Genomic DNA, 13,543 nt, shown 5'->3' on the forward strand with positions numbered 1-13,543 from the left:
AAGGGGACCTCCTCATCTGCCTCAACATGATCACATTCAGGGTTCAAATTGTTTGGATCTGAAACACAGAATACATTAACTTAGCAAGTTGGTTCATGTTTGAGGACTATTTTAGGAACCCTGAACATTACAAGTGTCTGCAGAGGCTGGGTGAATGGCCGTCAGGGAACCTTGTCATGCTGAGACCCACATTTCTCAGAGGCTAGATATCAGCAATCCTAGTTTTAGTATGCTGGGCCCCAGTCACCAGGCAAGCACAACAATGCCCAGCCCTGTTCTACAGGGCACAGGAGCTTTTACCCGCACTGTGAACACAAAATCCTAGAAGTAGCAAAGAGAGCTTAGGGACTCTTTTCTGTTAGTAACAGCTGTTGTGTTCAAGAGAATTTGTCCTACTACCAAGTTGGGTTAAAAAAAGTGTAGGCATACCCTGGAAATACTGCCCCTTCAGTTCCAGACCACAATAAAGCAAGCACAGGCATCCTTGGGAGATACTGTGGGTTCAGTTGCAGACCACTGGAATGAAGTGAGTATTTCAATAAAGTGAGTTGTAATCTTTTTGCTGGTGGAGGGTCTTGCCTTCAGTTTATAAAAACTCAATACCTGTGAAGTACAGTAAAGTGAAGTATAATAAAATGAGGTGTGCCTGTGATTTCCTACCTCTGTCTGCCTGGCTCTATAAATCTATGCATCGCTCAGCAAGCACTTCTTGGGTGCCTATAAGGGACTGGCGGTTGGGACCGTGAAGAGCAAGAGAGAGCTAGGTATTGCCCTCAGAGGGCTTCCATTCTAGCAAGGAAAGCAGTGAATGTGACAAGCAAGGACAGAAACGTGTGATGAGGAAAGGGCTGTGGAAGCGCCGATGAGGGCACCTACCTAATGGGGATGGGGTCAGTGCAGCTTTGTAAATGTCACCGGGGGATCTCTGAGGCAGCCCACAGGGTCTCTGTACCTTGAGGAAGAGTGTTTTTCCTCTTTGCTTGAATCTGGCAAACTTAGCACAGAACAAAGAAGTGAGTAAATGGAGCTGTTATTTTTGCTCAGCCAGCCCAAGTTGTTGTATGTTTCTGTTGTTTTTGTTGTCCCAGGCAGGGGCACCATGTGTCACAGGGTCCTTCGGAGCAGATGCTGATCTTTATGTCGGTGGTCAGGGGCCGACCAACCCTGGACCCTCAGGCTGTCACCATGCCGTAGTGTGTGTAAACATCCTACACTCTCAGCTGTGAGCTCAAGGTGGCTGGGAGAGGGTTGTTTACTCCTTCTGCCATGGAAAACGTCAGCTGAAGAACGACCAGGCTCTTCACCCGGCAGATCGGACAGAAGGCGACTTCCCTAGTCAGCCAAGGCAGCACCCCAGACGAGAGCTGTCCCTCAGGCTGCCTGGGTCGCGCTTCTGCGGCTAAGTACAACCAGAACCAGATGTGACACTGGATAGAGGTGGCCCTAGTGACCACAGAGTTCTCGACCTGCTGTGAAAAGCTGGGCACTTGCCTACTGGTGCTCTCGATCCTCACATTTGATTCTGCAATTTCAACCCAGGAGAAGCCCTATGTCCCTTTCCCCTGCTGTGTCCCTCCAGAAGTAGTAGGAGCAAAATAAGGAGAGTGCTGCCTATTTGGGAGACTGGGCGCTGGCCTGCGAGCGTGACATTTGGGTAGCATCTTGCGTGCTCGCAATTAGCACTGTTCTCACATCATAGGCCTTGACAGCATTTACTGACGAGCACTGCTGGTGCGTGGTTTTTAGTTACGGGAATTATTTGCCCATTTGCAACTCATCACACAATGGGTGATTACTCTGTGCTTCAGAAAATTGGCTGTATGTTTTGTAAGGCCTATGGAATCTGTTATTTTTAGTTTGATTTAGCACAACTGGTCTTTCGAATTCCACTTTCCCTTGGCTTCAAATGTGGAGAGCTCAGCATTCAGCAGGCAACTGCACAGAGCCTGTTTGGGGGAAGAATGGAAATTCACTCTGGCGGCTGCTGAGTCGGTTCTTTTCCTCTTACCTGCCTCTCCTTCTACCCCACAGGAAGAGGTGCGCCAGTCTGTGACTCCTGCGGAGCCCGTCCAGTACTATTTCACGCTGGCTCAGCAGCCCACCGCCGTCCAAGTCCAGGGGCAGCAGCAAGGCCAGCAGACCACCAGCTCCACAACCACCATCCAGCCTGGGCAGATTATCATTGCACAGCCTCAGCAGGGCCAGGTCTGTCAGCTGGAGAGGGCGTCTGCCCGGCACGGTGTTGGGTTTGGGATGGCGAAAGCCTGACTGGGGCACAGGCTCTCAGATCATCAGCGCGCACTGGACTTGACGTCTGGAAACCTGGGCTTCCCCCACATTGAGCCAGTGAGATGACGTTCTCTCTGGGCCCTGGTTTCCTCAGGGCCCAAACGAGGAAAGGATATTGGATAGGATGTTCTCAGGATCCCAAGAGCTAAATAACTTTAGAAGGAAAAAAGTCTGTATGATGCCCCCAGGAAGAATAGTGGCATCTCTGTAGAGGGTATTTTAAGTGGACTCCATGCCTGCTATCTGTGTCTACACGGGAATTGGCATTTGTACCCTTAAATGGGAGGTCAGGCATTATTGCCAGCTGGCATACCTCTCCTCCCTTTCTCATTTCTCTGTCCTGTAATTGTGTCAAGTGACTTCTTTTTACAACAGTAATCAAGATTTCTTTTCTCTCCCCAATACAATTGTGAGAGCCGTAATATCCACCTTTGTTGGGGATCATGATGAAAGGCTGCAGAGAACTCTCTTTTCTGAGCTCTGAATCAAAATTCCCTGTTGGTCATTAATTTATTTACTCATCAAGCTTGATCATCCTCTGTAGATAAAGTCCTGTGCTGTATGTTGGCGATACAACAATGAAAAAGTCCCTGTTGTTAAGAATTCACAATCTAGTTAGGGCTACAAATACTTAAAGATTATACTGCCTCGTGGGAAGTGTAAGATATTCTTAGGATTGTGTAGAGGGTATTATGAGAGCTTCAAAAGGGGTACCTAACGGAGATGTGAGGGAGGTGGTAGAAGAGGATGTCAGAGAAGGTTCCCTGAAGGAAATAATATGAGCCTCAGAGGAAATAATGGAAATGAATCAGAGGGAAAGGAGGGTTTTCCCAGTAGAGGGCTGAGCACAAGCAAAGGCTTGGAGGTGAGAAGCAGCACAGGGATTGGTGAGAGGGTGCAGTCAGGATACGGGAACATGTAGGCAAGTCTGGAAAGATAGAAGACACGTCCTAGGCAGGCTGTGTATTCTAGTAAGGAACTGGGTTTGCTTAGAAGACAAAAAATGGGGGCGGAGGTAGATCTAAATATTAATTATGATTTTAAAATTTATTCCCTGCTGATTTTTTTTTAAAATCCATATAACAGAAATTTATTGAGTGCTTGGTCTTTGACACACACCATGCTAGGCAAGTGGGGTTCAAAGATGATTGCAGCCCGGTACCTGCCTCAAGGAGTTCACTGTACCGGGAAGCCTAAGGGACCTTGTTTGACTCGTGCTTGTGCCTCTGCAGTGGTGAGAGCTTTACCTGCCAAAGTCTATCCCTGTACGGAGCAGACTTCAAGGGAGTCTGCCAAGGGCTGGCCCTGATTGGCTGTCATCCTCAGCAGCTCATGGCTGTTGTGCTCCAACAGCAGGGCACACCATACGTGATTTGACAGCTGCCATGCTAACACAAGCTCTCATTTTCCAGAAATGATTTAGAAATACTTTGGAAATCCTCTCAGGAAAATTGAGTTGATAGAGTACAGTGATGAGTTGGCAGAATGCTTTTTTTTTTTTAAGTCAGCAGGAATTTCATCTGTCCGTTTCTCCGCCACCCCAGCCTTGCTTAGGTTGGAGCTGATAAGGCCTGTGAGGATGGTGAAGTTGGTCCCTCCTAGCACCTTCCAGCTATTGTCTCACTGCCCTTCTGGTTCAGGGTGGCCTTGTGCTGTGTGACACCTCCCTGGACCTCTGTAGTAATGGTTATTTTAAATTGAGTCCAGATATCTTTTGTAGGACAGAATACACATTAAAGTTGGAAGGAAAGCATATTTTGACAAAAAAGTGAATCCTGTGTTTTCTGTCATAAAATTGAAAACTTATTCCTGGAGTTTTGGGGAATAGGCTGAGTTGAAAATCGTGGTGTGAGAACAGATGTTTCCTGTTGTCCTAGCCCACTGCATGTATTTTTACAGAGGTCCCGCTGTCATTTCTTCCCCACCCTCCTCCAGTTCGTAGTACTAATTTCTCTTTACGTTGGAATCCCTTGAATCTCATATGTAGTTCCCAGAACACATCCCCTTCCCTTGTAACTTTAGATGCATAATAGACTTACGCAGTCAGAATGTAAGAGCATCAGAATAGCAGTATCGATTGAAGCCCGTGATTCATTGAGACTCACAGAGTACTCTTACTGAAGGGGGGAGAGATAGCCAAATCAGGGGGCTTGGGGGCATAGCTATAGTTTAAAAGGCTCCACCCTCCTCTTACCCACCCACCACCACTCACCAGTACAACCACCACGACCACTTAAAACCACTACTCGCCACCCTCCTCTACCCCCTACCACCACGAGATGAGCAAGGTATGCTGTAGAGGTCACATCTAGGGCTAACGTTAAGTTTTGAGATTTGAAGACATGACTGGCCCTTTTGATAGCTCAAGTCTTCACCGTCTCTGAAAGGAGTAAGTTTCATAGGACTGCAATCCACCAAATGTGTGTGAGAGACACAGAATCAGCCAAGCCATACACATTAGACAGAAATTTCTTAAATCTGAGATATCTCTTTCTAGAAAGTTAAAATTCTTGCTGTATTAAATTCTGTTACTTAGGTGTAGCCTCAGTTAAGATCCAGGTCTTAACAGTTTCCGTTGTCCACAGAGTGTTAACCTGTTTGCCACTCCCACGGAAGCCTTGCTGTGGTCAGCTGGCTGACTGGTGTAGGCCGGAGCCGCTCTGCTGCCTGAACGGGGTGAAAACCAGTGTGCACATTATTTTCCTTCCAATGTTTTGCAAGCCTAAGAAGGAGCACAGAATCCTGAATTTAGTAAATTCATACTGACCCCACTTTCCATTTAGTTTGCCCTCCAAATTCATCTGCTCCAGACTTGACTTTGGCCGTTTCTCTGAACTGTCTTGGTTGCTGTTGATATCTTTGTATCCTATGTGCTGTATTATCACTGAAATGACTGTGAAAAGTTGCAGCATTTCATTTGAAGCATGGAAATGTTTAGGGCCCAGGCAAATATTCTGTACTGTTTGGCTTTCCCACCTTTTATTTTGGAGAGTAAGAGCTTTCAGTGCTCTACCAAAGGACTCTGTAAGTTGAGAATTCTTATTAGTGTTGAGATAAGTTCAGGCATTCGTGGAGGGTTTGCTTCGAGTTAGCTGCGCACTATTAACCCCTTGAGAAGCCGACTTACTGACTCTGAGCCAGCGCTCCATCAGCTCTCATGACTCTTCTTTGCAGAGCACGCCCGTGACCATGCAGGTGGGAGAAGGCCAGCAGGTGCAGATAGTCCAGGCCCAGCCGCAGGGGCAGGCGCAGCAGGCGCAGAGCAGCACTGGGCAGACCATGCAGGTGATGCAGCAGATCATCACGAACACGGGGGAGATCCAGCAGATCCCGGTAAGCCCCGTGCTGCCTCGCGACGTGCACAGCACTGCTCAGCGTCACAACAGGAAGATGGAAAGATTTCCATACCTGAACATAGACACATGGATACCAGGGGTGCCAAGAAAATGTGTACACATGGCTTGTGTTCGTCTGTTGTTATCAGTATATACTGAGTATTACAATTTTAATACAGTTTTTTCCTTTCTTAAAATGTGTATACATATTTTTGTCACCCTCTGTAGAAAATATTGTGTATATGTGTGTGCATATGTATATATTTTGTGTGTGTGACACACAGATACATATGTATGTGTATATTTTGTGTGTATGTGTATGTAATACACATACGTACATACATACTTCTTTTCAAGCTATATGCCCACTCCCTCAGACCACAACTTGCTTCACTGTAGACTCACTGCTTTCCTTTAACCCAGGTTCAGGTTCACCACCTGGGGCAGGCAGCTCCTCTTGATTTCCCCTCACTTCACCCACAAAGAGAAATCATTGTCACCACTATTCCATGCCTAGGCCCCAAGGCCCTGGGAGGCAGCCCTGTCTTTTGATTAGCAGAGAATAAGAGGGCGGTGTATAGGGAAAGCCATAAATACACTTGTTGCATATTCATGAGTCAGTTCCCAGTGGAGCCTGCAGCAAAGTGTATTTTTGGCTTTCGTTTAACTTACCCATTCCTTCACTGTGGACGGCTGCTTCCTGTGTGCCTTGAGGGATTTCTTTTCTCAGATTTGTGGGCTTTTTCACTTGTACTCGTTCTTTTGTAAAAAATATCTGTGTCTTAACACTTGCCATCTATACATTGGTCATCTTGCCACCAAAAAATATGGAAAGTGAGTGACATGGAGCAGTCCTTCTATTTCCTGCCCCTTGCCCTTCTGATTGTAAATGAAATGTGGGCCGATACAGAAATTCACTTGGATTTGATTAACCACTTCCTCTCTGAAAAAAAGCTCGAAAAGTATCCTCAATAGTTTTTGGAAGTGTTCTCATTATCAGAATAATACGCTGTATCTCCTTTGAACCAGATTTTTAACAGGTGTAGATTTTGTTGCCCTTCATCTTACCTTAAGCGGACAATTCTGGAATGGTCTACCAGGAACTTCAGGATTAGTTTTTCTTGGTGGTTCCAATCCTTCTTGAGGCGAGTGGTTTCAGAGAAGCCGTGTGATTTAACACTGCATGGAGGTGTGCGGCTCCACCTTATCAGCATTTCCCTCATGGAAGTAAAATTCCTCGCAATGACATTAGCTCTTCACGGCAAGGGGAACATTTGCTGCAGGACAAAAAGGCATGACTTGCCTGTTAGCCTCCAGAAGCTCACCCTGGCAACAAAGGCAGGCTGGACAGCAGGGCGGGTGGTGTCTGGGCCCCCAGAGAGAGACCAAATCTGCTAGATTCCTGGAACCGCTTCCCCCCCCAGCTCCCGAGCGTGAATGTCTGCGGTCCTCCTCTGCTGACGGAGCCACACTTCCTGCTGTGTTGTAGCCACCCTGGTTCTTTCTTCACCCCACACTCACAGCACTAAAACTTCCATGGTACACTGAGCGCTAAGAGTCTGAGTTAAGGCTTTTAGCACACAATTAAATGCAGCATATGGTATTATTGTATTATCTGAGACTTAATCTTAAGCATGAGGGACTCTAAGGGCATTTTTGTAGCTTTGGTTTCCCATGATGGGGTTTTCTGTAAAAGGTTTATTGATTCAGCTTCCTCTTGGGAGGCGTTTGGCCTGAAGCTAGTGCTGAACACCAGGGATCCTAAAAGTCCCACAGACCCGCATTGGTCCTGGCTCCTGGGCACAGAGAGTAAAGCAGGCCAGCCTTTTCTTCCAAGATGTGCAGCATGGAGTTGGGCAGCACTGGGGTTGTGGTGCCGAGTGATGGCCGTGTGCTTTGGGCTCCTGGCAGACACTGGAGCTCTTCTCAGTGTTAGATCAGCATTTCCGGGAACTGGGGTGGAGAAGTGTGGAGACGGAGGAGAGAAATGCCCACACTGAACGGACAGCATTCGGATAATGTCAGACAGCCTTTAGGATAAGATCTTCAGATAAACTGCGCAAACAGCTAAGAGCCAGTGAATGTCGAGGGTGCGCTGTTCTCACATATCCGACAAGATCCTCTGGGGATTTTTTCCAGAGTCCATTCAGAGAACATCCCCTCTTTTGCGTTGTGTGACTTATAGGTGGGGATGTTATGGTTTTGCTTGTTTTGATCTCCGTTGAAAAGGAGCTTTTCAGGGTAGGCTTCTTTGGAGGGCTGGGGGGTCGGGGACAGTCACCATCTCTGGTCATGAAAAGTTTGCCTGGGACAGCCCGGTGGCTCAGGCGGTTGGAGCTCCATGCTCCTAACTCCGAAGGCTGCTGGTTCGATTCCCACATGGGCCAGTGGGCTCTGAACCACAAGGTTGCCAGTTCAATTCCTCGAGTCCTGTAAGGGATGGTGGTCAGTGTCCCCTGCAACTAAGATTGAACATGGCACCTTGAGTTGAGCTGCCACTGAGCTCCCGAATGGCTCAGTTGGTTGGAGTACGTCCTCTCAACCAGAAGGTTGCCAGTTAGACTCCTGCAGGGGATGATGGGCTGTGCCCCCTGCAACTAGCAGCGGGAACTGGACCTGGAGCTGAGCTGCACCCTCCACAACTAAGAGATTGAAAGGACAACAACTTTACTTGGTGGAAAAAAAAAAAAGTCAGTCCTGGAAGTACACACTGTTCCCCAATAAAGTCCTGTTCCCCTTCCCCAATAAAATCTTTAAAAAAAAAAAAAAAAGTTTGCCTGTGTGAGGTCGCACTAAATACTCTGTGGTCTGTTTGTCTCTGCCCCTGCCCCTGCCCCAGGTGCAGCTGAACGCCGGCCAGCTGCAGTACATTCGCTTAGCCCAGCCTGTATCAGGCACCCAGGTTGTGCAGGGACAGATCCAGACGCTTGCCACCAATGCTCAACAGGTACGTACCCCAGAGATGCGGGGTGGAGTTGGCTTCTGGCTGGAAAGGAGTGCTCAGCACACAACTCTCATGCCACCTTGTCCTTCAGCAAGAGCCACCTCCACACCCTGCACATCTGTTCTGCACCCCAAGGGACAGGTGGGATTTTTTGGGGAGGATTGTATTCAAAGTGTGTCTCTTACCCTCTTGTTCTCGAGGGACAAAGAAATGCAAGGCAGGGAAATCTCAGGGATACTTAAAGAAAGCCTGATGTGTGTGCACGTATGTCTGACCAGAGGGAGCATTTTGACAGACTGCGATATCGTCAGGCTGAGTTCCCCATCTTTAAACCTGAATAGCTGTTGCGTTCTGGCACCTCCTATGCCCTCTGGAAAGCTTACTTAGGTTTTATCCCCACCTCCTCGTGCATCCCTAAGTGGAGATTGCCCCCCTCATCTCCTCTCATGTCCTAGGATATTGAAGGCTGTGAGCCACAGGTACTGAGGGGGCTGCCTCCCGGGGTTTGGGGGGACTTGAGCATCATTTGCAGGGGCTGCTGGTCAGGGGGAGGATTGTTAATGCATTCTTTTGCCTCAGACCCAAAAAAAGCAGCGATCGTTTAAGAGCTGGACCTGTCTGGCCCAGTTGCATTTCTGATGATGTATCTATTGACAGGGGTGGCAGAGCTGAGTTTGTAGAGCAGGTCTCCGAAGATCTCATTTGGGAAAATGGGAGGAAGGAGCCAAAAGCAAGGCTTCTGAGTTCCCTCTAGTCTCTGGGATTGGTTTTTGTTTTTGCTTTTTTGTTTTGTTTTGTGTTTTACTGTCACTTCCATTTCATTTTTAATTTTTTTACTTTCAATTACAGTTGACATTCAGTAGTATTTCATATTAGTTTCAGTGTACAGCATAGTGGTTAGACATTTATATAATTTAAGAAGTGATCCCCTGACTAGTCTAGTACCCACCTGGCACTGTACATAGTTATTACCATATTATTGACTGTATTCCATATGCTGTACTTTATATCCCCTTGAGTGTTTTGTAACTACCAATTTTTATTTCTTAATCCCTTCCCCTTTTTCACCCAGCTCTCCAAGCCCCCCTTCCATCTGGCAACCATCAGTTCGTTCTCTGTATCTGAGTCTGTTTCTTTTTTGTCTCTGGGATCGAAGGCTCACAGAAAGACTTGGGCTTTACCCTAATTTCCTTGCGGCTCACTGACATGGAATCAGATCTCAAGACTGGTCACACCCTTAGTTACCCCTTTCTCTTGTTTACAAATTCTAACGTAGGATCCAAAAAGTTTTTATGGCATGGGGGTGGAAGGAAGTGAGAAAGTAGAGTTTTTGGCTCCCCAGACATCAGTTTTAGAACCACAAACTATAGCCAGAAAGTGGGAGAGTTGGGTGTACAGAGAGGAGGGGGAGAAGTGAGAAGAGGGCACCTGGGGGCAGTCAGGGTCTACATAACAACAGATTGTAGTTGTGACAGCCAGCACTTCGGTGCTCTGTAAATGTTTGTTGAATGAATGCTGAATAAATAATATGTAAATGGAATTTAAAGGTAAACGAAATTTTCTTCTCAGCGGATGTGAAGGGCAATCCTGCTGGTCTCGGCTCAGTTCACCTTCTCAGCTATGAGGAATATTTTCCATTTTTCTCAGTCATTCATTTATTCTGCAGACATTTCTTGAATACTTACTTTGCACTGGGAGATACAGAGACAAAGCTTAACTCCTGCCCTCAAGCAGCTTAGAGACTGGTAGGAGGAGAAAGACCCCAAACAAGAAACAATAGTAAGAAATCTTGATGAAGCCCTTTCACACCTGTGCCCTTCTTGCTCCTCTGCCTCATGGGTAGGCCTGATGGGTTGTTTTTGGCCGTTGTGAGGACACTCGAGAGGACAGTCCTTACCTTGCAGGTTGGCTATAATGATTCCAGGAGATGGTGCACAGAGAACGTTACTAGTCAAATGTTCCATAGATACACGTATGCACACAAGCAGGCTTCAGTTTTCTTTCTAGTCTACCAAGCTGTCTCCAGCAGCTGGTATTATATAATGCAGTTCTACATGTCAGTAAATTTCTTTTAAAATCCACGTCTAAGATTTTAAGTGCATGTGATAAATATTTTCCTTGCTTCCCCCCCTTCACCCCCCCGCCCTTGGCCCAGAGGGCTGCACGTGGCCACTATCGGAAAAAGTACTTCATAGGTGTGCCACAAGGGCTTCTAGGGCCAAGGCCACCTGCTCGCCAGGGTGTTTCATATTCCAGTCAGATAATCTGGGTGATAACGGGTTTGGTTTGGAGCCCACCTTCCAAGAATGAAAGGGACCACTCACCACTTTGCCCAGTGTTTTGCGATCCGCCTTTACTGGCTGAAAGACTTAGGGTTTCTGCCTAAACCATAAATGTTGTGCCCTCTCGTGTTGGCACCTAGGAGCTAGGTGTTTTGTTTGATTTGAGTCTTGGGCCCTGGAAAGACCTTGGGTTGGTGAGGGTGGGGGGGCATAGGTGGCCATTAGGAGAGGTGATTGTAGAAGTTGTGTGTTAACGGGCTCCAGGGTCTTCTGTGTGGTACCAACTCTAAGTTGCCTTCAGTATTAGGGGGTGGGGAGGGACCCTTGCTTTCCTGCTACTAATCAAGCACCTGTTCTATGCCAGGCCTCATTCCGGGCACTTTATATGCAGTATCTCATTTGATCTTCATGACCCTGTCCTGGGTGGTGGGCTGGTGGACCAGACCCTCAGCTTACCTGCCTACTCTGCCATCTTGATTCCTACAGATCACACAGACAGAGGTCCAGCAAGGACAGCAGCAGTTCAGCCAGTTCACAGATGGGCAGGTAGGATACCCAGCCTGGGCAGGGGCAGAGGGTGAGAAGTTGGCAGGGGGTGGGTAGTGGATGACATCTGTGGGTTTGGATGGCTAGGGCAGCTGTCCCATCTTCTGTTAACAATGAGTGGACAGAAACTGTTAAAACAAGTACAGTCTTTAAATCAGGATGCCTATCCTTTAGATTTATAGACTTGTGAGGCCTGAACATAATCTTGGACATACAGCCCAAATCCCCATTTTACAGATGAGTAAACTGAGCCCTAGAGATGGGAAGTACCTTGTCCATGCTCACTCAGCTGTTCATTGCAGAACCAGGACTAGAACGGTCTCCTGTTTCCCTCTCTAGAACTAGTTTTACTCTAAGCCCTGCTGCTTTTTAATAGCATGAATTAGTTGAAATGCAGAGAACGTGTGATCTCTGAGCCTCTCTCAGGACCTGGAATTCAGTACTTCTAAACCCACATGAGGAAGGACTCTTCCCTTTCCCTCCTCTTTGCCCCTTATACTGTGGTCCCAAACACCCCCGAGGACATGACAGGATGACACGCCCAGGCGTGTGTTCCGTGCTGCCCAGAAGGGAGAGGAGCTACATCACCCACCTCTGTGCTGGGCTCACATGTTGGGGCTCCTGTGACAGGAGGTCTTGGCTTTTGGTTTCTTTTGGGGGTGCTTGAGAAGCCCAGTGTCCAGTGGCCCTGACCTTCCATAGTAGCTCTGCGAGCATCTTCACTGCTCATGGGCGTGGCTGTAGGAAGTGTGTCACCCCAGGCAACCTCCGCGGCAGGGCGCGTAGGCACTGCAGGTTCAGTGTAGCCCCCTCCTGAGCCCCACACTCTGAGGAGAGGAGGAGAGAGGGTAATCCCACTGCCCTGCCAGCGAGGCTCACTGCGAGTGGGGAAATGCTGACTTCCAAGCTGCTGGTACAGTGCTTCGAATTGCTTGTGTTTGTCACAGAGGAACAGCGTGCAGCAAGCTCAAGGCTCTGAGCTCACGGGAGAGGCAGAGCCCAGAGAAGTGAAAGCCACAGGAAATGCAACTCCCTGCACCTCTTCCCCGCCCACTACACACACCCCCTCACACCAAGCTGGTGCCTCCTGTGTCTGCTGCTCCCACCCTCAGCAGAGAGCCACGTCCCCTCCTCCCTCTGACGCCTTGCAGTGGGTGGTGGTTGAGGTGTCTGGGGCCCCCAACCAACTTGAGGCCCATAGGGAGCTGCATGCCCCTCTCCCAGGGGTGACCTCACTCTCTCCTCTCCACCCCTCGCAGCAGCTCTACCAGATCCAGCAAGTCACCATGCCTGCCGGCCAGGACCTCGCCCAGCCCATGTTCATCCAGTCAGCCAACCAGCCCTCCGACGGGCAGGCCCCCCAAGTGACCGGAGACTGAGGGCCTGAGCTGGCAAGGCCAAGGACACCCAACACAGTTTTTGCCATACAGCCCCGGGCAGTGGGCACAGCGTCCTTCCCCAGAGGACCAGCCGACCTCAGCGCCTCCTGCAGGCTAGGACACTGGTGCACTTCCCCCACGCCTGGGGGCCAAGATTCTCCAACAGAAAGATGCGACATTTTTTTATTTCCTTGTTTTTTTTTTCTCCAAGGAATCAATATTTCAGTATGTTGAGCTGTGTATCCAATGAATGCTACGAAATGAAATATTAAATAACATATTTATGGCATTTTCTTGAAGAGTGTGAAGAAATATTTCTTTTGTTTTCCTGTTTTTGGTTCTTCACCACCACTACTTTTTAGGAACGAATCTCACATGTGTGTATTATCTCCTAACTCTTGGAACAGCTGCTGCCCCAGGATTTGACACCTTGTTCTGCCCTCAGATTAAATTAGGTGAATGTGCGTAGCTGCTTCTCATTAGCTGTGCGCCCCTTGGCCCTGCCCTTGCTCCAGAGCTTTGTGTATTTGCATCCAGAGGCCATGGAAACATTCCTTGCATTTAAGAGATGAACTCATTCGCTGTGGAGAGGGGATGGTTTCATTCCCAAACCTACTCTCCCAGGGACCCGGGAGACTAGAACTTTGTGTATTCACCCCAGCCCCCCATTTTTTATTTTATTTTTTAAATGCATACCAAATTGTGCTGGTCTCCTTTGCTGCATGGACTTCAAATTGCATGATATGCAATAAACCTCATTTTAGATAA

General features: G+C 48.1%; 1 protein-coding gene across 10 annotated transcripts in view; it reads left to right on the forward strand.

Annotated features, from left to right (window-relative positions):
- The window catches only part of NFYC (nuclear transcription factor Y subunit gamma), a 60,366-nt gene extending 46,823 nt beyond the window's left edge, over positions 1-13,543 (forward strand). For 8 of the 10 annotated variants that reach the window (XM_019737104.3, XM_019737105.3, XM_074334500.2 and 5 more), the window contains exons 6-10: positions 2,032-2,205; positions 5,464-5,622; positions 8,464-8,571; positions 11,337-11,396; positions 12,656-13,543. In XM_019737104.3, the coding sequence (XP_019592663.1) occupies positions 2,032-2,205; positions 5,464-5,622; positions 8,464-8,571; positions 11,337-11,396; positions 12,656-12,775 (621 nt within the window). In that variant the 3' untranslated portion in view covers positions 12,776-13,543. The remainder of the gene's footprint in view (positions 1-2,031; positions 2,206-5,463; positions 5,623-8,463; positions 8,572-11,336; positions 11,397-12,655) is intronic. The other 2 variants (XM_074334494.2, XM_019737106.3) reach the window with 1 other exon arrangement.

Source organism: Rhinolophus sinicus, chromosome 14 (assembly GCF_057876585.1).
Source record: "Rhinolophus sinicus isolate RSI-liver-muscle chromosome 14, RSI-T2T, whole genome shotgun sequence".
Classification (NCBI taxonomy): domain Eukaryota; kingdom Metazoa; phylum Chordata; class Mammalia; order Chiroptera; family Rhinolophidae; genus Rhinolophus; species Rhinolophus sinicus.